Raw genomic sequence first — 23,307 nt, forward strand, 5'->3', positions numbered from 1 at the left:
CCGTGAGATCATGACCTGAGCCAAAGTTGGAAGCTTAACTGACTGAGCCACCCAGATGCCCCTTTACTGAACCATTTTTTAACAGATGAGAGTTATTCTCCACCTTGCAGCAAGAGTGGGTCTCAAATGTTGAGAACTAACTGCATTCCATTTAGAACATAAAGATCCCTTTTGAAATGGCTCTGAGAGCCTGGCTATTTAAAGAGAACTTTCAGTGAAACAGTCAAGTCCCTTTAGTGAAGGAAGCAGACATCTCATTAAGGTCTGTGATGTGATTTCAGCCCTGGAGGCACAGACTGAGGGTGGGAGGAGGCAGAGAGAATCATGTTTGCAGCCGTGCCTGCAGGTCAGAGGAAACACCTCGGAGGAAGGGCCAAGCAGAGACCTGAGGGATGGGCAAAGGCCAGGTATGAAAATGGCTCAGCTCAGCAGAGCAGAGGGAAAGGCAGCAACAGATGACACGAGAGAGGCAAGTGAGGAGTCACCTCTGGAGGAGCCCTGCGCCATTGTGATTGACCTCCCTCCTGAGGACGGTAGAGAACCAGGCCAGGTTCAGTTTCACTGCTTGTGGACAGTGGGTCAGTGGAAAGGAGGTGGGCTGAAGAAATGATCCTCGGACTTCCATGATGTGGGCCCAGTGGCGGCCTCATTGCAAGTGGAGGTGGTGCCAATGGGAAGAGAAATAGCTTGATTCAGAGAGACTTGAGAACCAGAATCTGGGGTTCAGTGATGTCTTGGATAAGGGGTTAGGAGGAAGTAAGACTCAAGGCTGCCTCCCACCTGTCCAGTTCCAGTGACCAAGCATCTGGAGAGAACAACAGGGCAGGAATGGTTCTCATGGGGTGCAGAATGCAGTGCTGGGTAGGAGGTCTTGAGTTTGTGGAGCCTGTGCATGACCCTTGAGGAGATGCCCCTTGGGTAAGACGCTGGATAACATGGCTCCAGCACAGAGCAGGGGGGGGGGGGGGGCGGGCGGAGGTAGAGGTAGGGATTCCAGGGTCAGTAGCCTCTGGAGCGCAGTGGAAGCCATAGGAACATATGAGGCTGCAGAGGAGACGTACAGTGTAAAAAGAACAGGGGGCCAGGGCAAGAGCTTGGGGAACACTGTAGACCAACAGAGAAGGATGCCTAGAAAGAGAGGAGAAAAATCGGACAACTGTGATGTCACAGAAGCCAAAGACTGAGAGTGTATCATGAAGCAGAGCGATATTCGGTTTTGCCGGCTGCTGCCCAGACACGGGAAGGGTAAGTGGCCACAGACTGAACAGCCAGGGCTAGATGGGGCCCCAGTGTGAATTAGAAAAAGGTGCCCCTTCCTCAAGGTACTTTACTTCTATCGGCAAACTACTGTAACACACTGATTTTATTAGAGCAAAACACTTTACTGCCATCTGTAGGAAAATTGTTATAATAAATAATAAATGTATGATGTCTCAGATGTGGTGCCTGTGCAGGGTAGCCCTAGTTATTGGCGATGCAGTAAAAACGGTGTTCAGAAAAGCACAATATTTGCCAGGGAGATTGCTGTGAGCTGTGGGTAGCACGCTACATCGTCAAAGATGGCTTAAACAATAAGGAATTTATGACCCCATGTAACAAGACGACTAGAAGTTAGGGCAGTTTCAGAATCGGTTCTTTCTCAACGGCTTCATGGAGAACCAGGTCCTTGCCATCCTGTGTGCTGGCTTTCTTCCTCAGGCTGGTCTCCTCATGATCACAAGGTGCCTGCCATAGCTCCGGTCATGACAAGATGAGAAGGCAGAAGATGGAAGATGTATCTCCTTGTGTGTCCTTTGATATTGGGGATAAAACTTTCCTAGAAACTTTCCCAGCTGCTTCCCGTTCCCCATAACCACCACCACTGCTTCCCTTCAAGTCTCACTGGTCATAAATGAGTCACATGCCTCTTCCTAAGCCAATCACCAGCTAGGGGAATAGCATCAGTGTGATGGTTTGATCTAATAAGACCCCTCCGGCTAGGACTAGGGCGGGGCTCCTTTCTCAGCACTTGGCCATGGAGAAAGCTGAACAGTATGAGGATTCTTTCAACAAGGAGGAAAAGAGAGGAGGGTGCCACAGGCATAAAGTCAGGCCACAGCGGGTGGAGTGCAAGGTGTGGACAGGGAGACACAAATGCAGAGGATGCTTTCTAGAACTTTGTGAAGGGAGAGGAGATACCATAACTGCAGGGACACGTGACTCTGTCCTAAACACGTCTGAACTTTCTTGTCCAAAATTGACTTCATGAGTGGTACCAACGCTCATAAAGCCAGAAAATTGAGATTTATCCCATTTGGAATTTATCTCCTATCATACCTCACCCCACTCCCAGTCCTAACCAGTCAATCCTCTGGGCCTATCAAGTTAAATTTTCAGTTATTTCTGGAATCCGCTATCTCTATACCAAAGTTTCTCAACAGCAAAAGAAACGGCCGATTTGGACTGGATAATGATTTGGGGTAGGGGGTGGGGGCTGTTCTATATGTTGAAGGATGTTTAGCAGCTACTGGATGCCGGCAGCACCCTCACCCCACCCCACTCTCCAGTCGTGACAAAGACATCTCCAGGCACTGCCAAATATGCCTGGAGGGGTAAGACTGCCCCTAGCTGAGAACCACTGCTCTGTGTCCACATGGAAATTCGTATAGATCTTTGAGCTAGTTTCTGGCTATGGCTAGTCTTCACACACTCTGTTCCCTCTATTGTCTTTTCTACTTTCTGCCCTTGACCCTGTAACCCCTGCTCATCCATCAGTGCACTATAATTGCCTATCTATTTATCTTCTCTTACTCAATGGTGAGATGTGGGAGGACAGGAACCACCTTTATAAAGCAACGTTTATCTTGATCAATGCTGCATTTCTTGAGTCTAGCCCTTTGCCTGGTGCACAGATGGCCACACACATTTCTTTAATGAATGAATGAAAGGCATGAATGAATTAATGAGTGATTGACTCCTGCCTGAACATTCAGAGCCTCCCTAGCTGGATGTTGAAGACTACTTCCAGCCTGAACCTCTCCTGAAGAGAGAATCACTCAGTGTTTGACATATAGTTCACCCAGAAGGGTCCAGGACATCAGCCCTGTGCCAATCAGGTGGGACAAGGCAGAGCCTCAGTCTGGGTCCCAGAGTGAAGAGCAATGAAGAGCCAAGTGCCCTGGAAGGATCACTCTGGGGCCTCAGCGCCCGGGCCAGGGGAGCAGGCTCACAGCAGGAAACAGGAGAAGCCCTCCTCGGTAACAGAAAGGGAGGCAGCCAGGCCAGCCTCTGTGCTCCAGAGTTCCAGCCCCTCAGGCGAGAGAGGCAGAGGCCTCTATTTTGGAAACACAATGTTTTCAAGCTCTTTGCTTTTTCTCTAAGTGTGTTTCTGCTGCCCCCATAGATTAAGCCTGATTCCTGCAGGAGACGACAGACACGCAGCTTCAGACCACAAGAAAAAGGTGTGTTTGTGCAGACCCGATCTCTTAAGCAGAGTAAGGAAGCAGAGGGACGGAGTCACAAGAAATCCCAAATGTGTAAAAGATAAGGTCACAGCTAAAGGTCCAGGAGCCCTCCCTACCTGGAGAGTTTCTGACCCAACCCTTTCCATGGTGACCCACTTGTATAAAGTGCATCCTCTTCCAGGGCGTGGTCAAAGAAACTAGAAGGTACAGGTAACGGCCCACCTAAGCAGAGCACAACCTGGGAAAGGAGGAGGAGAAGCCTCAGTGAGGACGGGCAGGGGGTAAGGGGAAAGTCCTGGAGAACCAGAACAGCAAGGCTCAAAACTCACCCACCCCCGACCAGTCTTGTCAAAGGATAAAGTTCCACTCAGAATGCAGAGCCAGAGATGGCCCACACCCCACTCACACCCCACCCACCCAGACACATCCTCTACACGGTCACACCTCATTCAGCGACTATAGGGACACACATGCCAACATGGCCCTGTGGTTCAAACTGTTTTATACTGAAATACATATGGGCTGATCCAAAAAGGGCTGGTTTGAGGGGAAGAAAGAAATGATGAAGGGGGGGGTGATCCCAGGGCTCGATGTCACCAACGCTTGCAGCATGTGCCAGTCTGTCTGTCTGTGTCCCCTGGCAGGCCGGCCAGGCCTAGAGTTCTGGAAGAGCTCAGCTAAGCTGGGTGGATAAGGCAGCCAGTCCTGGGCCAGAGTCCTCAGCTGAAGGGCTTCACCAGCTTCATGGCAGCATAGTTCTGGAGGGAGGGAAGAAGCAGGGATATGTGACAACAGCTGCCAGAGGGGCCAGAGCTGGGAAAGGAGGCTCACCTACTCAACCACCTGCCTATACCTTACCCTCACCACCCCCATGCCACACTCAGCTCAACACCCCACCTCCTGGCCCTCTGGCCAATCACACAAGCCCATCCCCCTCCAAAATTCTGCTTGCACCCTCCAACCTGCGGCCGCAGCTACCCAAATTGCTGTCTTCTCCCCCACCAACCCAAGGCCCACTCCCATGTTCTAACCACCTGTCAAAAAGATTCTGATCATCTAGGGCCTGGTCAGGGCAGGCCTGCCCTGGCCTCTTCCATCAGACAGGTGGCCTGAAGGCATGGCCATGATTCTCCCCATCCCCCTCCCATACACCCCCGACATGGGAACCCACATGGGCTCATTGGCCACCACACTTCTGTCCAGAAAACAGAGAAAGAGTGTTGGGGGTGGGGTGTACGGGGATGATCTACCATGCAGGTCAGCACCAGAGATGGGTCACCCCTGATTAAGCCCTGCCTGATGTAGGACTGACAGGAATCTCCCCTCCTCACTCCTCCCCCCAAAAAACCATGAAAACACATACAACACAACACAAGACTCCTAATTGGGACAGTATGTTCCCCAGCGCCGGCCCGGGAAAGCCAACTCTGGAAACAAAGCCGCCGCTCCTTCCCCGCCAGATCGCCTCCTGCCTCCCTACGCTGGCCCTGCTCCCGGCTGGCTCTGGTGGGGGGGGGTGGGGGGGTGGGGGGGTGGAGCTGGTAGGAATCAGAAAGGCTGCCCTCCATGTCCCCCTCCCAGGGCAATTTCCAAGAGCGTGGGAAGTTAGGCCAATTGGAGGAGAGCAGCGGTGGCTTTGGGCCCCTCTCTACCAGGCCCTCTGCCCCCAAGGCCTAAAGGCCAGGTGAGGGTCTGGGACCCATCAGCTAATTGAGCGACTTGGCTGGAGGAAAGCAGGATTTACCCAGGTGGTAGCAAAGACCTACAGACAAAAACAGTGTGCAGCCTCAGGCCTAGGCTGCCCAGACCCCTCACCTAGGATCTGACCCTCACAGAGGGTCAGAGTTGGTATTTTAAAGAGGGCAATTTCCAGCAGGGCTCAAGGAGAGTGAGGCCATAGCTGGGGGATGAGACCGGGGAGGGGCTCTGACCAGGGCTACTGGCCAAAGTGCTCCTCTGCTCCTGCCCACAGGGCCTGGGGCTAAGGCTGCCCCAGAGACGAGGAAGGACCATAGGCTGACACTGACACTCTCCCTCTCCTGGCCAGGTAGTAGGCCTTCTTTCCCCAGGCCCCTGAAGTGCCACCCAAGTGCCTGGCAGGACAGGGCCCAGCTGGCGAGGGGCTGGAGCTAGTCACACAATGGGCAGTGGTGACACTTTGGACTCGCCCCTGCTGGATTGACGTGCAGCACCCTCAGAGAAGGCAAAAGAGCTCCCCTAAGCACAGTGCTGTCACAGCAGGACAGAGCAGTCCTAGCCCAGCCTCCCCCTCATGAAGAGAGACTTGCCAAAGCCAAAGTCACACAGGAAGTCACTGGCAGAGCCAAAATCTAGCCAACATCTGACTCTAGGCACAGAGCTCTGTCCTGCACAGCAGTGAGTCACAAACCTCAGTATGTCCAGGGCAGATTCCCCTCCGCAGACCCAGGGCCAGTCCAGGTCTCTGCATTTCTAACCAGCTCCCTGGAGCTGTTGCTCCTCCTCAGACCACCTCCTTGAGCAGCAGGGGTCTGCACCAGCTCTCCTTTGCCTGAACTCCCCTGGCCTGAGCCTCAGGATGGAGGTACCTGAACAGTACCCTTTCCCTCGTTCACGGGCTCCATTGTGTCTCCCGGAGAGCCACAGAGCTCCCCAGCAGCACAGAGCTCATCGCCTTCTCATTCATCCCCACAACACTCCCTCACCTCCTGGACACACACCCTGTGTTTAGTGAGGTCTTCACCTGAACTGGGTGGCATCCGGATATACCCAAAACGAAAGGAAGTGAGCCTGAGGACAGGTGGGCAAGAGGAACCATGCCTCCCTGACTTGGCAACCTGGGCCTGCCCAAATAGGGGGAAAACACTGAGGCAGAGTCCTGGGCCTGACTCCTGATGCCAGGCCACCACATTCGCATGTGCCCTTCCATGGTCTGTGATTTTGTGATTTTGTCTTCCTTTGCTTCAAAAGGGCCCCCAAAACTGCACATGTTTCAGGGCCCTACAGCCTGGACCCTCCCCTAGACCACGGCCATATTTAGCCAATTGGCCATGACTCTTCTTGGAACACGTTTCAGCCTGGTGCTCCAGGTGAGCACAGCCAGCTTAGAGGGCCTGGCCTGCAGCCCGACACATCAGCCATTCTGGCTCTAGACCCTTCTTTGTCACTTATAGCCCAGAGAGTAGAGGGAGCCTGGACTTCCAGACCAGACAAAACCCCTGCTATTCCTCACAGTCCATGATATTAGGAACTGAAGCAGATGGCTTTGTGGTTTTAACTGTCTTCCTGGAGGAAGGTGTGTGCTGCTCATATAAGGCCCCGCCAAACACAGAGGGAGAGAGCTCTCCATTCTCCTTCTCCTCCTAGAGGATTCACAAAGCAAAGAGCACACAGACAAGTAATTCCCAGAGCAGACTGTCCACTGTGGGGACAGTGCCCTTGGCTGGCAGCTTGGTGCTGACCAGGACTGAGGTGCATGTTGGCCGGCACCGTGGACTCGGAGCTGTCTACAGATTGCTGTGGAGACCTGAGCCAGTCCCTTCCCTTCACTGGCTGTCTGTTTCTTTGCATTAGAATCAGGGTGACATGGGGTTGGTTATGCCATTCTCTCTACTTTTATATCAGTTTGAAATTTTCATATGAGAATTTTTTTTAAATTTAAAGAACATTAAAAATCAGGAATTAGCTAGGGGCACCTGGCTGGCTCAGTCGGTTTAGTGTCCTACTTCGGCTCGAGTCATGATCTCGCAGTTTATGAGTTCGAGCCCCACTTCGGGCTCTGTGCTGGCAGCTCAGAGCCTGGAGCCTACTTTGGGTTCTGTGTCTCCCTCTCTCTCTCTCTGCCCATCCCTCACTAGTACTCTGTCTCTTTCTCTCTCAAAAATAAATAAAAACATTAAAAAAAAAATCAGGAATTAGCCTGAGAACACTTCAAGGTCTGACGTTCCAGAGACACAGTGGGATGGGGGGCTGGAGCATCTTTGGGGCTCCCCTGATGAGCTGTGAGGTTGGGGAGCACAGACAGGGAACACAGCCCCTGATACTTCTCCCTGGAAGGGGCCCAGTGAAGCGGGGGGTACATCAGCCTCACAAGAGTGGCCCCTGCAGCTCTTTGCCAGGCATCAGCTGGCTTCTTACCAGTGCCACCAACGTTGCCCTGGTGAGAAGCTCCTGGGGCAGCCTCCTGCCAGCCCACACCTTCTCCCAAACCCAGCTCCCGGCAGGAGGCAGGACACACTCTATCAAGGTCCTCAGGTGGACACTAAGAGCCTCTCCCGGCCCTAGGGCCTCCCTTCCTCTGGACCTCAGCAGGTGCCATTCTTACAAACAGAGCAGACTTCACCTTTGCCCTGCCATCCACATACCCACTTACACACACTCCTTCAACAAGGTTCCCCTGCCCACCCCTGCCCAAGGTGCCTCACCTTCTGCCAACATTGACTACAGATACTACGGGCTTGCTTAGGACAGCTGTATCTCCCCATTGAGGGCAAAAACTCAGTTTCTCTCACTGGACTAAGAGGAGGACTTTGTCCCAAGGGTAGGACTTTGTCTCTACCAGATTGAAGACTCCCCAGAGTAGGGGCTATGTGTCCCTCTTCAGGCCAGGGGCTCCTCAAAGGCAGTGTCTGGCCCTCCCCTGAGGCCTACTCACCGGGAAGGCATAGACGAAGATGCCCAGGAACAGCAGTAGGATGAAGAGAATGATGAAGAGAATAATGGCACACCGGAAGCGCCGCCATAGGATGAACTTCATAGTCTTGTACGGAGAGGTGAACCAGAGGAAGGAGGTATCAGGGCGCCTGGAAGGAAGACCCGAGAGGTCAGCAGGGCACCCCCCTACCAAGGCTGGCTTCTCCAAACCCTGCTCCCAGATCACCCTGGCCCTCCACCATTGGTCCCCAGAACCCACCCAGCCTCAGGGCCCCTAGCCCTTTTCCTGTGCCTCCCCTTGCCCTCTGAGCCTTTGTCACAGCATGAGCCTCACCCATGCTCCCCTCCTCTTCTTGGTGCCACCAAGCCCTATGCACCCTCAGAGACCCAGTTCTCAGCCACCAGCTCTCCTTCCTGACCCGGAACTTAATCACAGACTAGAGATTTGGGAGCCGGGCAGAGCCTCAAAGGGCTGCCGCATTAGGTGAGCTATGGCCCAGTTAGCCCCAGCTAAGCCAAACTACCTGCCTAGATGCACATGGCTGGTCCATGGTCAGGGAAGGATGGTGGGACATGAACCCAGAAAGCTGATTTTCTCTCACTCACAGCCAAGAACCTCAACACCTTCCCCTAGGTCATCGTCCAACTTAAAGAGCATGCAGGATGCTGTGTCTCAATACTGGCTGTTTTAACATCACAGTGCACACCACAGGGTATACAAGGTCTCTCTCACTTTCCACCCAGATCCCAACATCCTAGGGCAGGGACACCTCCCACAGCCCTGCCGGCCCCATGGACTAGGGATAGCACCGAAATCAAGTGGTCCATCTGTGTCTAGTCTGACCTGAGCTGGGCTGTGGGGAGGGACCCAGCAAATGCAGCTGTCTCCACTGCCCCCACAGCCGTCCTCCTGCCCCTAATAACCGCTTTCGAGCCTTCCACATCCACTGGGTTGGTCTACATCCTTAGGGGCCTATGAAGTAGGGAAGGCAGGGACTCACAGATGAGAAAATTAAGACTGAAAGGCCATTTGAAAGCCACATTGACATCACAGGTGAGCCACAGAAGGCAGCTTGGTCAAGGTAAAAACCTTGATTGGGCTCCAGAGCCAATCAGAACAGGTGTGAGAATTTTAGCTTCACCACTTTCCTAGTGTAATGACCATTATTTAACTTTGTCAACATGATTTCCTCATCTATAAGATGGGAATAGTAACAACACAGCAGGGAAGGTTCCATTCTACACCATATACATACCATGTGACCACATGCTCGGCACACAACCAACAGCTACCCAACAGTCTCTGCTTCCTGAATGAGCTGAGGAGCCTGGTGTGCCCTTGAATGATGCCTGTCATCTGCTCCTAACTTACCGTGTGGCTTGAGACAAGTCACGCCCCGCTCTGAGCCATGTGGGCCTTGTGACCTCTGCATGGCTATGCAGTGGTTGTCTCCTGGACCACACCTCCCAGCCCCCTGGCCATCAGGGGTAAGGAGTGGGCACTAACCTTGGGTCCTCGAGCTTAGGGTTCATGTTGGGTTCATCCCGGCCCTGGCCAGCAGGCCGCTCCTCATGCTCACTCTCTGCTACAATCTCCAAGGTCATTTCCAATTTCCCCTGAGGAGACAGAAGGGACCTGGTCAGGGGCACAAAGGCTCTGCCCCATGGCTTGGAGAGGAACCCGGCCAGAACAGACATAAGAGCCACTGTATTATTTTAAGAAAGAAAAGAAAAGAAAAGAAAAGAAAAGAAAAGAAAAGAAAAGAAAAGAAAAGAAAAGAAAAGAAAAGAAAAGAAAAGAAAAGAAAAGAAAAGAAAAGAAAAGAAAAGAAAAGAAAAGAAAAGAAAAGAAAAGAAAAGAAAAGGGAAGGGAAGGGAAGGGAAGGGAAGGGAAGGGAAGGGAAGGGAAGGGAAGGGAAGGGAAGGGAAGGGAAGGGAAGAGAAGAGAAGAGAAGAAAAGAAAAGAAAAGAAAAGAAAAGAAAAGAAAAGAAAAGAAAAGAAAAGAAAAGAAAAGAAAAGAGGCTTGATCTGATCACAAAAGCACTACTGCTCCTTGCAGAACATTTAGAAATGTATATAGGAGAACATATACAGAACATATACAGAAATGTATAAAGGAGAACGTCACCCATACTTCCACTATGTGGAGATGAGCACCGTTCGTATTTTTATGCATTACAACTATTTTCCTCTGCAAGTATATGAAATACCTCACTGTGTATATAGAGTTCTAGAGCTTGCTTCTTTCACTTAGAAATATATTATGTTTCACTATATAATTATATATTCTTTAAAGTTTGCTTTTTAATGGCTGTAAAAACATTCTATGGGATGGTTGACCACAATTTATTTAGTAAACCACTTATTTTGGTTCATTTAGGTTGTTTCCAACTCTTTGATGTTATAAATAATGCTGCAAGAAAACACCCCAGAGCCTACATTTTTAATTGTGTCTGTTTATTTCTTTAGGAGAGATTTTTAAAAGTGGGATGACAGAGTCCAAGGGCATAAATATTGTTAAATCCCTGGCTATATATTACTAAATTGCTTCCCTAAATGGTAAAACCATTAGCCCTCCCAGCAGAAGTAAATGAGGGGTCTGTCTCTGCGTCTTCACTAGCAATGAGCATTTAGATTTTTTAAATGTCTAATTTAATAGGCAAAAAAATGTTTTCACATTTAAAATTATTCCTTTAACTACTAGGGGGAAATGAACCTTTTTTTTTTAATGTTTAATGGCCATTTATATTTCTTTTGTGTATTATCTACGTATGCATGCCCTTTGCTCATTTTTCTTTTGAGGTGCTAATATTTCTTAATAAGTGTTCCAATTCCTTCTTCAACAAGAGTATTTTATTTCAAGGTCCACTTTAGAGGTTGGCTGGCTGCCTGTGGTTTCTCAGTAAGCTGTCAGGGATTCACTTCCTCTCCAGAGGAAGGACTGTTCTCCAGGGTGTCACAGCATCCCTGAGCAGACCTCTGGGCCAGGAGAGTAGTACAAAGATGGTCCCTGGTAGAATCCTGCTCAAATGGGAGAGGCACTCCCTCGGTTCTCCACAGGATGCCCAGGCCACAGGGGAACCCAGGACACAGATCCCCAGACACCAAAGAGCAGAGTATAAATTAAACAGGATCTGCAGGAGGTAAGGGTATCTTTCCATTTAAATAGGCTTCCTGGGATGCAAGCCTCAAGGAGAGGAAGGCTGGGAACTGGAAGAGAAGAGGGACAGTGCCTCGAAAGACAGAGAGAGGCAGAGCAACACATATGGGCCCAGTGATATCTACAGAGGAAGCTACTTGGGCACCTGCCCTAAGCCAGAGGGAGCCGACTTACCGCCAGGATCTTCTTCTCGCCCTCTTCTGCAACGCAGGGCCACCAGCCCTTCACAGTTTTCTGTTCGAAAAGGGACACAAACCACTCTGGGTGGAAGGTGCCATCCAGCTGGTCCAAGGAGCATTTCTCAGCTGTCTTGGCAGGTTTGGGCATGTGGTTGAGGTCCAGCTGCAAGGAGCCTGAAGCAGAGAGAGGGTCTTTGGCCGACAGTTTCTCAATCACTGCCAGCCTAGGGCTCCCCTGGGGCTGGGCAGTTTCAAGAAAAACTGCCACCTCCTCCACTTTTATCCATGGGCTTAGCCACGGGTCGCATCCCACAAACTCTCCATTTCCCCACCCATTGCCTCTCATTCCATATACACAGCTTCCCATTCAACTACTCACATATCCATATGCTCATTAATCCACCCTTACTGGTTCACCCTTTACAGGGCTTCCCACATGCTCCATTTCAGCTTACGTTGTACAGATCCATTCATTCACCCATTGTCTCTATCAATCCATCCATCCATCCATCTTTTAAATTGCTTTTATTGTGGTAAAATATATATAAAGTTTGTCACTTTAGCCATTTTTCAATGTATAATGGAATGGTGTTAATCACATTCACAACATCGTGCAACCAATCACCACTACTTATTTCTAAAACTTTTTCGTCCTCCCAAACAGAAACTCTGTACCCATTAAGCAATATCTCCCCATTCTCCCCTCCTCTCGGCCTCTGATACTCTCTAATCTCCTTTTTGTCTCTATGAATTTGCCTATTCTAGATACTTCATGTAAGTCGGATCATAAAATATTGGTCCTTTTGTGTCTGGCCTATTTCACATAGCAGGCTTTCCAGGTTCATCCATGTCAAAGTATGTTCTAGTACTTCATTCCTTTTTATAGCTGAACAGTGTTCCATGGTGTGGATGGACCACACTCAGTTTATCCATTTGTCTGTCAATGGGACCCTTGGGTTGTTTCCACCTTTGACTGTTGTGAATAGAGCTGCTCTGAACTTTGGCATACAAGTGCCTCAGTCTGGGTTTTCAATTTTGGGGGATATATAACTAGGAATAGAATTGCTAGGTCATATGGTAATCTCTGTCTTTGGTTTTTTGAGGACCTGTCAAACTGTTTTCCACAGCAGCTGCACCATTGTACATTCACACCAGCATGTCTGAGGCTTTCCAATTTCTCCACATCCTCTCCAACACTTGTTGTTTTCCACTTTTCGTTTGTTTTTTTATAGCCGTCCTGGTAGATGTGAAGTGGTATCTCACTGCAGTTCATCCATCAGTTTTTTCACCTGCCCACTGATTTATCCAAGCTTCTTTATCCATCTTCCTATACTGTTTATCTACTCATTAATTTTAATCCATCAGCTCCCCGTATAGCTCCATCTATTTGGTTACACCATATGAAAATGGCATTCAACCATCTTTGACCTATAAAAGCAGCAATTTCATGTGGTTTCACCTAATCCAATCACAACAACACGGACGAAGTCAATGGGATTGGAGCATAAATTGCTGAAGGGATTAAGTGAGAGACAAATCTAAAAAATGTTTTCTGAGGCCAAATTAAAGAAATTCTTGAATACCATGCAAAAGAGATTAGGACTTTTCAGTGTGGAATGTTCAGTTACTGTAAGTATCCACTGATTGGATCTATTGTTCTAGTTTTCTTTCTTTCCACTCATCCATTTATCCCTCCACCCACCCATCTGCTTTGATCTAACTATCTCCATCCCTCTATAGCTACCATTTGTTGAGCATTACATCTACCCATTAATCAGGCTATTATTCTATTCATTCGTTTGTTCAATTCTGTATCAGCGTTCATATATCTATCAACCCACCCACATGTCTCTCCATCTTTCAAGCGTAGATGAATGTTTATTTCCCATTTTAAATATGGTCCTAATATAATATTAAGAAAAAATCAGGATATTAAACCATACATGTGTGTGTGTGTATGTATGCATACACGAAATTATCCCAGCATGATCCACATATAAGACTCTAAGGAATCACAGTATTATCTCTGGATGGCTAGATTACAGATCTTAGCTATTACTTTTTTTTAAAATAGTATTTTTAAAAAGCAAAATATGTAACTAGAAACACATTATGAGGGAGAAAAAAAGTGCTAGTTTTAATAGTTTTATTTTTATTTTTAAAAACAAAAGATGAGCCCATTTAGTTTTATTTGAACACCATTTTCTCATTCAGTAAAAATGCAGCTTTCTTTGTTTTTCTTTTTAAAATTAATTCTCTAAAGCCTCATCTCATAAAGGAAAGATTGATAGAATGATGCCAAAAGAATTTTTAAGTCTGTAAGCAAAAAAGACTCCATAAAAAAATTAAAAAGCAGCTGAAAAACTAGGAGAAATTATTTGGAATGTGTCCTTACTATATAAAAAGCTCTGAAAATCAAAAATGAAAGATTAACAAGTTGAACAATACCATGAAAAATAAAATCCCACCAGTAATATGGATAATAAATACATTTTAAAGTTCTACCTTACAAGTAATGAAGAAATGCAAGTAAAAAATTAAAACAAGGTGTTAGATTGGCAATTAAAAAAAAATTTTTTTTGGTAGCAAAAGTTTGGATAAAATGGCAACCTTATCCAAAAAGGGCACAGGTGGGAGTAAAATGTAAACATAAAAATGTAAAAATATTCTAGAGAGCATTTGAACAAAGTATTTCAAAAATCACGAAAATGTATAAAGACCCTAACAATCTACTTCTTACAGTTCGGGAAAAATATGTACAAAGCCTTCAGAGATGTGTGCAGGAGGGTGTCACTCACACTGTTAGATCTAAAGATGAGCTGAGTACCCACCAAGAGAAAATAGGCAGAAGAGGGTCCACCAACAGGCAGGAATTAAGCACGATGATGCAGATATAAATGTAGGCAGAAAACTGCCGACAGAAAGGATGTTATTGAAATACTAAGTTTTCCCCCAAAAAACCAGGATATAAAGCATATGTATGATAAAAACTCATTTTGCTCTCTCTATATGCCATGTATGGTTACACATATGTATGTATAAACACACATATAACAGATATGTGTTTGCTTATATATGAAATAATATATGCCAAAATATTAGTGGAGGTTATCTCTGGGTAGAGAAATTGTAATACATAAGTAAAGGGAGACATTGTTGATCTACATTTTCTGTTTTTTCTACAGGAATTATGTATGGCAGGAGAATCAATAAAATAACGGAAGTCCCATCGATGCCCTGATTTTGACAGGCTGACTCTTTTACAGTGAAGTTTTGCAAAAGTCCCCCCATCCTCTGAGGGCAGGTGACCAGGCCAGGAGTGACAGGGGTGGGGTGGGGAGTGGAGAAAGCAGCCCTCCTCCTCACCCCTGCTGGGGCTGCTCCTCAGAACGTCCCTGCAGGGGCCCAAGGGTTCAGCAAAGACCAACTCACCTTCCTGCAATCAAGGGCCACCCAAGAAGGGCTCCAGTGATCCATCCAAAGCTGCCCTGTTCCTAAGTGGCAGAGTGGAACAGGAACCCAGGACTGCCTTTCTCACAAGGCTCACTTCTTTTTTTTTTTTTAAACGTTTATTTATTTTTGAGACAGAGAGAGACAGAGCATGAATGGGGGAGGGTCAGAGAGAGGGGGAGACACAGAATCCGAAACAGGCTCCAGGCTCTGAGCTGTCAGCACAGAGCCCGAGGGGGGGCTTGAACTGACGGACCGCGAGATCATGACCTGAGCCGAAGTTAGCCGCTTAACCGACGGAGCCACCCAGGCACCCCTCACTTCCTTTTTTTAATTGAGTTAAAACTAACATAACATCAAATGTACCATTTTAACCATTTTTATGTGTCAAACTCGGTGGCTTTAGGATATTCAGTGTTGTACCGCCACCAGCGCTAATTCCAGAACATTGTCATCACTCCCAAAAGAAACCCCATCCCCATCAGGAGTCACCCTCAATCCCCTCCTCCCAATCCCTGGCAAGCACGAGGCTACTTGCTGTCTCTGGATTCGTCTACTGCAGACGATTCATATAAATGCAATCATACAATATTAGTCCTTTTGTGACTGGCTTCCTTTGCTTAGCATGTTTTCAGGGTTCATCCGTGTTATAGCATAGATCCGTATTTCATTTCTTTCTATGGCTGAATAATATCCAATTGTATAGCCAGACCACACTTTCCGGGTAACTCTTACGGTTGTGACAGGGCTGTTACTCACAGTCCCACCTGCTGGCCTGGTACAGCCATCCTCCTCACCCCACATCTCACCCTGTCTTTACCACATCCTTCAGCCCAGCTCAGGTTTCTGCACTCTTCTCCCCCACCGGAATCCTGCCTGGGGGCTTGGAGGATGGAGCCGCGGTGGCTCATTCACTCATCACTCAGGCACAAGGGTGAAGACTGACTTGAGCCCCCCACTACTTGGGCCCAGTCTGCCCAGTCTAGACAGGGGTTGAGGTGGGGGCATCCTGTCAAGTGTGAGGCCAGACAGCCAGCAACAGCCAGCTCATGCTTGCGTTGCCTTCAAACCTGTGTTTTTCCTCTCTTCCTTACCTACCTGACTCATACCATCCAACGTAGCCCAGCGTTCAAGGCCACCTCTGCAGACAGGCAGCTCTGACCATTCAGGCACTGCTCTGTGTCGCAGACTTTACTCAGCACCAGGGAGCAGTGACCCTGAGCAACCTGAGGACAGGAAGTAAGACCACTCCTGCCAGCCTCCCAAGAGTGGCAAGCACAAACACACACACACACACACACACACACACACAATGGGGGTTCTGGGTCAACTCCCAATGTGCAGGATGGTGCTGACCAGAGACGGTGCTCACCTAGAAAGTCGTCAAAGGAGAATTTGTCATTGTCCCAGATCTGAAATACGACTCGTGCTGGGATTTTGCTCTCAGTCTTGTCCAGCCTCCAGAAAGCATCCTGGCCCAGAGGAGGAAGCAGGGAAGCAAGATTAGAGAGAAACAGTGGTCCCTTCCAGCCTGGAAGGCTTCCTGGAGGAGGCAGTGAATGGGACATCTCTTAGGGATTTGCCAGAACCAGGTCTTGGTGGGAAGATTGCTAAGATCCCAGCCGACAGTATTCAAGGACCCAGGAAGGACCCATGCAGGCTGACTTCACGAGGTGGCTCCTTTAAGTCTCCCAAGTCCACGGGCAGAGGCTTTGCTCCCATTTTACAGATGATGAAGCGCAGACTTGGAGACGTTAAGAATTTGCCCAAGGTCTGACAGCTAATAATAATAATATTAATCTGCACTTCCTATGTGCCAGCCTTTTACCACTATGAGCTCATTTATCCTTCCAACGAGCTATATGGGACATGCTGCTGGCCTTATAGCTGTCAAAACCAGAGCAAGTAGCTTGCCTGAGTCACACCGCTAAGCATTGAGCTGGGATTCAAACCCAGGCGGTCAGGTTCCAGTCCTGCTCTCGCCTCTAAATCCTGCTTTGCCCATGTGCTCTTAGGGACAGGGTTGGCTGGCTGGGAACCTGGGGCCCCCCACCCAACCCTTGCTGTCACCAGAAGGATCCCCCTGACACACTGGTGGAAGGAGCTGACACCAGGGGACGGTAATCCCAGCTCCTCCCTCAGCATGGCCACCCACCCCATCTTTACCTCCAAGAGCTTGCCCTGGAGCAAATCAAAAGCCCCAGGTGCTGGCAAGTTCACCACCTTCCTGCTCTTCCTACTCCACCTCCCTCAGACCACTCAGCCTAGACCAGTGTTATCCTGGGTTTCGTCCCACAGAGGCCTTGCAGAGCAGCTGAGGGATAAGGACGGGCATGCTGAGGCCTGGGTTCACCCCTGAATCCAGCCACGCTTAACCCAAAGGACTGTCACTGGGGCTTTCCTGCTCCTGCTTGTCCTCTGTCCTCTTGCTGGAGCTTCTGCTGAGTGAGTGGCAAGGACAGGAAACATTGTGACGATCCTACAGGCAATGGACATAGGATCTTCAGACATCCTGAGTGCCGCGCCACAGTAGGGGCCTGGACAGAGTCCTGGGGGACAGACTATGGGGAGTCGGGGAGCACTTGCTGATACAGAGGCTTTGCCTGCCCCCGGGCGCCCTGTACACACAGGCTTGCACCAGCCAGGGCTCTGCCTGCTGTGTGGCCACCCCAGGTCACGTAGACCCATGGGGCTCCTGAACCAAAATCCATGCCCTGTGAGGAATGGTCACCTTGCAAAGCACACGACTGCAGCTTGGACTGCTGCCTGATTTGGCGAGGGGCTCAGGCCCCCAGCTGGCCCCTGTCTGGTGCCTCCCCTCTTCCGGGCCCCAGCCCTCCTGCAGGTGCCTCCCTTCTCTGGCGGGGCTTTTATGGCCAGCTCCGCAGGCCCGCCTGCACAGGCCGCCAGCATCCTCCATTCCTCCGGCCGGCCTGGTTTATGGGCTCAGTAATGAGCCAGAGGTTCAAACGGCCCCTGGTGGGAGCAGCTGGGCTGGGGCTCCAGCCTGGGGAATGGCCCCCCAGGTCCCAGGCGCTCATTACGCTCCCGGTCTGGGCCCTTTTACTAGCTGTTTATTTGCAGGGTGGGTGCCTGACGTGCAGGCAGGCCCCAGTGGGTGTGCTGGGCTCCAGGTGGGGAGCCAGGCCGGGGCAACCAGCGGTGGTTCAAAGCAGCCGGATGAAAGGAGACCTTGTGCTTTACGACAGTCTCGTCTGGTTAATGGGGTCCCCGGAGGGCCTGCCAGCCAGAGGCCCCGAACCCCTCGGCAGAGGGCTGGCTCTGCAGCAGAACTGGGGAGCCCAGAGGCTGTGCGGTACCTCCACACCGTCCCACCCCCAGACTCAGGCCTTCGGCCCAGGCCAGCTCATTGGTGCCTTGATATGGGCACAGCTCCACCTGCCTCCTGGGCCCCTTCTCCCACAAAGGGACCAGCTAGCTCTTCCTGGGTCAAGCCAGTTCCTCCCTCACTCTCCTGGTTGACTTCAAAGCCCCCTGGAGTCTGTTTCTCAACCTCCTCTTCTGACCTCCTCCACCCCTACCTCCAGCTACCCTCTCCTGGAGTATGGTACCCCCCAGAATTCCATTCCTCTTGCCACCCTGGGGGCCTCTCCTGGACTTCCTGACCCCTCTTCCTTCTCTCTACCCCAGCAGCCCTGGTGGCCTTCTCGTTCTTCCAGGACTAGCCCAAGCCTATGGGTTGTGCCATGGTGGGTCAGCCCAATTCTCTCCTTCTTCCTCGCCAGTGCCTGTAATACCGAGATGAAACTCCATCATTGCCAGAATGGAACCACCTCAGGTTCGTAACCAGCAACCCCAGCTGGGCCCTCAGAACTTCCAGGTAACTATCTCAGCATCACAATGAGCTCTCTCTCCATCTCCCTCTCCCTGTCTCTCCCTCTCTCCCTCTCTCTCTCTCTGCTCCCTCCCTCTCTCGGCACAATGGCTACTTCAAGCCTTTTTCACCTGTCTCATGTCACCTGCCTCAGTGCCAGGAGATTATCTCTCCTCCTACTTTGTAGCAAAAATAGAACCTCTGCTTCCTGTGACTCCTTGCCCATATCTCCACCTGTCACAATGAAGGGGGTAGTCCCACCTCCCATTTAAACAGGCCACTCTGCATCTCTCAGCCTCAGTTTCCCATCCACACCTGGCCCCTTGTATGCCATGCTGAGCACTGGAGATGGCATGCAGGATGCCTGAGCCCTCCCTTCCCCTTTCCTGGCCCCCACTCTCCCTCTGCCCACAGCAAAGAGAGGCAGCGTGTGTTTGATTTGGAGCTCTTCCCCAACAAATGCAGCATTTGCTTTGTTATGGAAACAACTTGTGCTAGACAAACACACTGAGCAAAGGCAAACGAGATTAAACCTACAAACAGGCTAGACTTTCCTTGACGGCACAGAACCCAAGGCTGTTGCTAAATTCTGCCTGCTGGCAGGCACAATGCAGCAATCCCTGGGTGAAAGCATTCATTTAACCTTGTTTAACCCCCTTTGCTTTTCTGCGATGGTTTCAGAATGTTCCGTGGACCGTTTTGGTTTCTCTAAAATGCAGATGATCCCGTGTGTCAGGCTGGGAAGGGGTCATGCGGAAAGGTTGAAATGAACAGAGCTAAAAAGACCTAAGCAGCACGTAAGAAGTACATTCTGTATTTCCCTCCTTTAAGTCACTCAAGCATTCAGGAGAGAAATTGGCATCACAGAAGCTTTGTGGCTTGAAGCCTTAAGCCACCTCAGGAAGGAAATCGGACCAGTGGAACCTCAACACCAGAGCGGCATTCATTTAGTTGAATAGAGAACACCTCAAGATGGATTGGTTCTAGGTGGGATGCAGGTGGTCAGAAGCCCCAACAGGGGTGCCCCCTGCCTCCACTCAGCCCGTGCTCTGTGGACGCTCCCCAAGGGCAAGTGCAGTGCCACCAGAAAAGAGGCTGTGTGCCTCGGGATCTGCCTACTTTAGGAAAAATGAATTTGTTGCCCAGATAAGACCTAAATGGAGAGGTGCTGAGACACAGAACTTGAGGTCCCAGAACCCACCTCTGCCCTCTGGCTGATGCACCAGGTCTGCCACGTGCCTTCAGCCTGCAGTGAGGTCAGGGAGGAGGGCAACGGCTTCCGGCCTAGAAGACCACAGCTGCTCCCAGTAACTTTCCAGCTTGGACAGTGATCACAGGCACCAGACACAGAAAGGTGGGGAACAAGGCAGCAGGAGGGACTTATCTAAGCAATCTCCAGTCCTATGGAGAACCCAATCCATAGGCGAGGCTCCAGGGAAGCTCTCCCCGTGGGGTCTGCCCCACCGCCCCTTCACTAGCCATGCTGGGCTTTCCTACAAGTGTTCTTCCCATTCTGACTTGTGACCCTTCACTGCTTGGTTTGTCTGGGGTAGGGAGGAAGACAGTAGTTTCGGGATCTGGACTGACCAACATAGGATGGTTGTGGCACTGGTGTGGGCATGGTTGTGGGTGGTAGCGATGCTAATGAGGGCAACAGCGGTAGAGGCGGAAGAAGTGGGGGTGGGGCGACGAGCGACGGGGCTATGGCGGTAGTCATCACGTGGTGATGGCCAGGGGGATTTGAACACTGGGGGCAGTGGTGAGGGGTGATGATGGCAGGGCAGTCACACCGATCACAGAAAGCCCTGGGACTAGCACCACGGCAGATGGGAAGGATGCTCACCTTCTTAGAGACAGTGCAGACTTGCTCAGCTGGCAGGTAGTCAAAGGGGAAAATGAACCTCCAGTTAAAGTTGCCTTCACCTCCCAGGGAGCGATAATGCACATCCGTCTTTTGCTTGTGTTCTTCAAAGCCAACCATCCAGCTAGACAATGTTTTAGAGAACATTTCTAATTAAGGCTTCCACCACACTCTGCATCCTCAACTTAGGCAGTTAAGAAGGTAAATGAACTTGGTAAAGGATAAAGCAGAAATAATTCCCAAGAAATCTCCATGAAGTACCAAATGTGCCATAAATTTTAAGGCCTTCCAACTTCTCTCTTGAGGGACATCCTCAAACTTTATACGTTCAGCACAGAGATTTTTGCAAAAGAAGAAATATGGTAGGAAAACAACTCTGCAAGGGCAGAGACCACCCTCTTTCCACCACCCCAGAGGGAGCAGGGCAGCACCATGGGGCCAGGGACAGGCAGGAAGGGGCATGACTCCCCACCCTTTCACGTAAATATCGCTCATCTTCTCCCCCGTGATGCTGAGGTCGTCCAGGATCACGTCCTTTGTGTTCCAGATAATACAGCGCAGGAAAAACCTGTGGAGAAGAGTGGCTCAAGTCCACACGGGGTTCCCACCAAAGGGTGTGCAGTCCTTGACTGAGAAGCCAAGAAGCCAGCTCACCCAACAAGACCCCGATGCTTGCCTCCACCTGGGCACTTGGCCAAACACACACAAGAGCGGTACCCCGTGGCCCAAGTGGCCCCCCACCCGGCCTAAGAGTGACCTCCAGGTCCCACCCACAGCTGGCTGCAACCATTCTGCCACTCTGCTCAGCTCCAAGCCGATGGCTGGGGTAAGTCACCTTCTGGCTCTCCGTGGGGTGATGTTGAAGGGAGGTCCAGGCCTCCCCAGGGCCTTTGGAAATAGGTCGATCCACATCTGCAGCTTCCCCTACGGAGACATAACTCTGTTCTCTCCCCACCTTTTTCACTCCACCAAACCTAACAACCACCTGCTCTGTGCCAGATAGGCGGGGCACAGAACAGAGAACATCCAGGCCCTGCCACGGAGAGGCTCACCAGCACCCCAAAGAGGAGGTGCCCTACATGGGACTACAAGGCCAACTGCAGCAGTGAGCCCCCTGCCGCACAGGCTGATGACGTGGACCTGTGCCTTGGGGATCGGGGGTCAGGGCAGGCTTCTCAGAGACGATGATGTTTGAGTTGAGTCTCAGCATGCCAGATGGAAAAGGGGTGAGGGGCATTTCCAGCTGAGAGAATGACACACACAAAGTCATGGAGGGTCAGAGATCACAGTTTAGTCATAGGGGATTCAGAGGATTTCCGCTACAGGAAACCACGCTACCTGCCACCCCTCGGCTCCTTTCCTCTCTGCAAGCTGGGTATTACTTCTGTCCCCATCTCATAGAGAAAGAGAAGGATTGAAGTAACTTCTCCAGGGTACATAGCTAGAGAATGAAAGCTCACATTTCAACACCTGCTGTGCCATTCTGGGGTGTCGGCAGCCCCATACCAAGGAAGAGAGCTCAGTTCCAAACAGCAGAGATGATGTCCCCTGCATGTCTACGAAGGCATCTTCATTGCTACCTTGGCTTGTCTCTGCCCATAATCTTTTCTCTCCTCCTCCTCCTCCTCCAAAACCTAGCCCCGACCTCACTTCCTCCAGGAAGCCTCCCAGTCTCAGCCCTGGGCCTGCTGCCCCTCTGCTCACCCTCCTTCTGCACGGAGGATGCCCTTGGCCCTCCTGGTGACTGCTCTCAGTGACAGCTTTGCCATTCTGTCATAGGGTGCCAGTATCCCTGTCTGAATTCCCCACTGCGGCCCAACCCAAGGCCAGCCACCTGGATGTCACTGACCAATGGTAGGGGAGCGCATCCTGGGGCCAGGCTGAAACAGCGAGGCTTTTGAATGCCTCATGGGAAGTCAGGAGTCTATCCATGGGGATAGAGGAGGTGACTCGGGTTCTTCCCCAGGTCCTGAGGGCTGTAGATATCTGGGGGCAGGCGGGGGCAGGTCTAAGAGCTCCCCTCCTGGGCTAACAGCAGTCACCACCCAGACTGTGGAAAAACATGTCAAGGAGGAACTGGCCAAATCTTGAGCTCCCCACTGGTGCCTCTGGCATATCCACGCTGTCCTTGGGGCAGGGCTGGCTGGGGGGCAAGGCTCAGGGGCCCAAGGTTCACTGTCCTACCTGCTCAATGTCTGGCTGCAGGGGGCTGTAGAGGGGCCGGGACTCCACATGCTCAGGGACCAGGCCCTGCTGCTGGAGGACATACAAGGCCAGACGCTCTTCCACTGGGCCCAGGTGTGGGTTCGGGACCTTGCCAGCCTCTGCTCCAGAGGGAAGACAAAAAAGTTGCCGGAGCTGAGTGAGCAAGGGATGGTGGGGCTGCCTGGAGGCCTCGGGAAGCCCCTGACCATCCCCCTCCCCCTCCCCTCCAGCCAAGACATACTTCTGATCCACAGGTCTCACTCTCTGTAAGGGAAGCCTTGCGGTCCACTGGCTCCAGGCTTAAACTCCAGATTCCTCATTGCCATCATTTCTACCAACCTTTTTCTGTAAAGCTCTTCCTCTTTTCCACCAATACAAACCCTCCCTGCCCACCAAAGCTCACCCCTTCCAGGAAGCCGTCCCCGACTGCTCCAAATTCTGAGCCTCAGCAACCTATACTCCCAGATTGGGCACCTCAGTGCTTTTAGTACTACCATTCTCTAGTTCACACAATCTGTTCTATTACCAGCAGTAGCTAAAA

The 23,307-nt window shown here is 50.6% G+C and overlaps 1 protein-coding gene across 24 annotated transcripts in view; it reads right to left on the reverse strand.

Moving 5' to 3' along the window:
• Positions 1-3,914: 3,914 nt before the first annotated feature.
• DYSF (dysferlin) overlaps positions 3,915-23,307 on the reverse strand; it is a 226,677-nt gene continuing 207,284 nt past the window's right edge. For 22 of the 24 annotated variants that reach the window (XM_058683746.1, XM_058683742.1, XM_058683744.1 and 19 more), the window contains 9 exons: positions 22,746-22,885; positions 21,397-21,485; positions 21,034-21,129; positions 20,544-20,685; positions 16,238-16,337; positions 11,411-11,589; positions 9,583-9,692; positions 8,077-8,224; positions 3,915-4,201 (listed from right to left, as the gene is read on the reverse strand). In XM_058683746.1, coding sequence (XP_058539729.1) covers positions 4,163-4,201; positions 8,077-8,224; positions 9,583-9,692; positions 11,411-11,589; positions 16,238-16,337; positions 20,544-20,685; positions 21,034-21,129; positions 21,397-21,485; positions 22,746-22,885 — 1,043 coding nt within the window. In that variant the 3' untranslated portion in view covers positions 3,915-4,162. Of the gene's footprint in view, positions 4,202-8,076; positions 8,225-9,582; positions 9,693-11,410; positions 11,590-16,236; positions 16,409-17,031; positions 17,345-20,543; positions 20,686-21,033; positions 21,130-21,396; positions 21,486-22,745; positions 22,886-23,307 lie in introns of those variants that run through there. The other 2 variants (XM_058683747.1, XR_009248507.1) reach the window with 2 other exon arrangements.

Source organism: Neofelis nebulosa, chromosome 9, assembly GCF_028018385.1.
Source record: "Neofelis nebulosa isolate mNeoNeb1 chromosome 9, mNeoNeb1.pri, whole genome shotgun sequence".
Taxonomy (NCBI): Eukaryota; Metazoa; Chordata; class Mammalia; order Carnivora; family Felidae; genus Neofelis; species Neofelis nebulosa.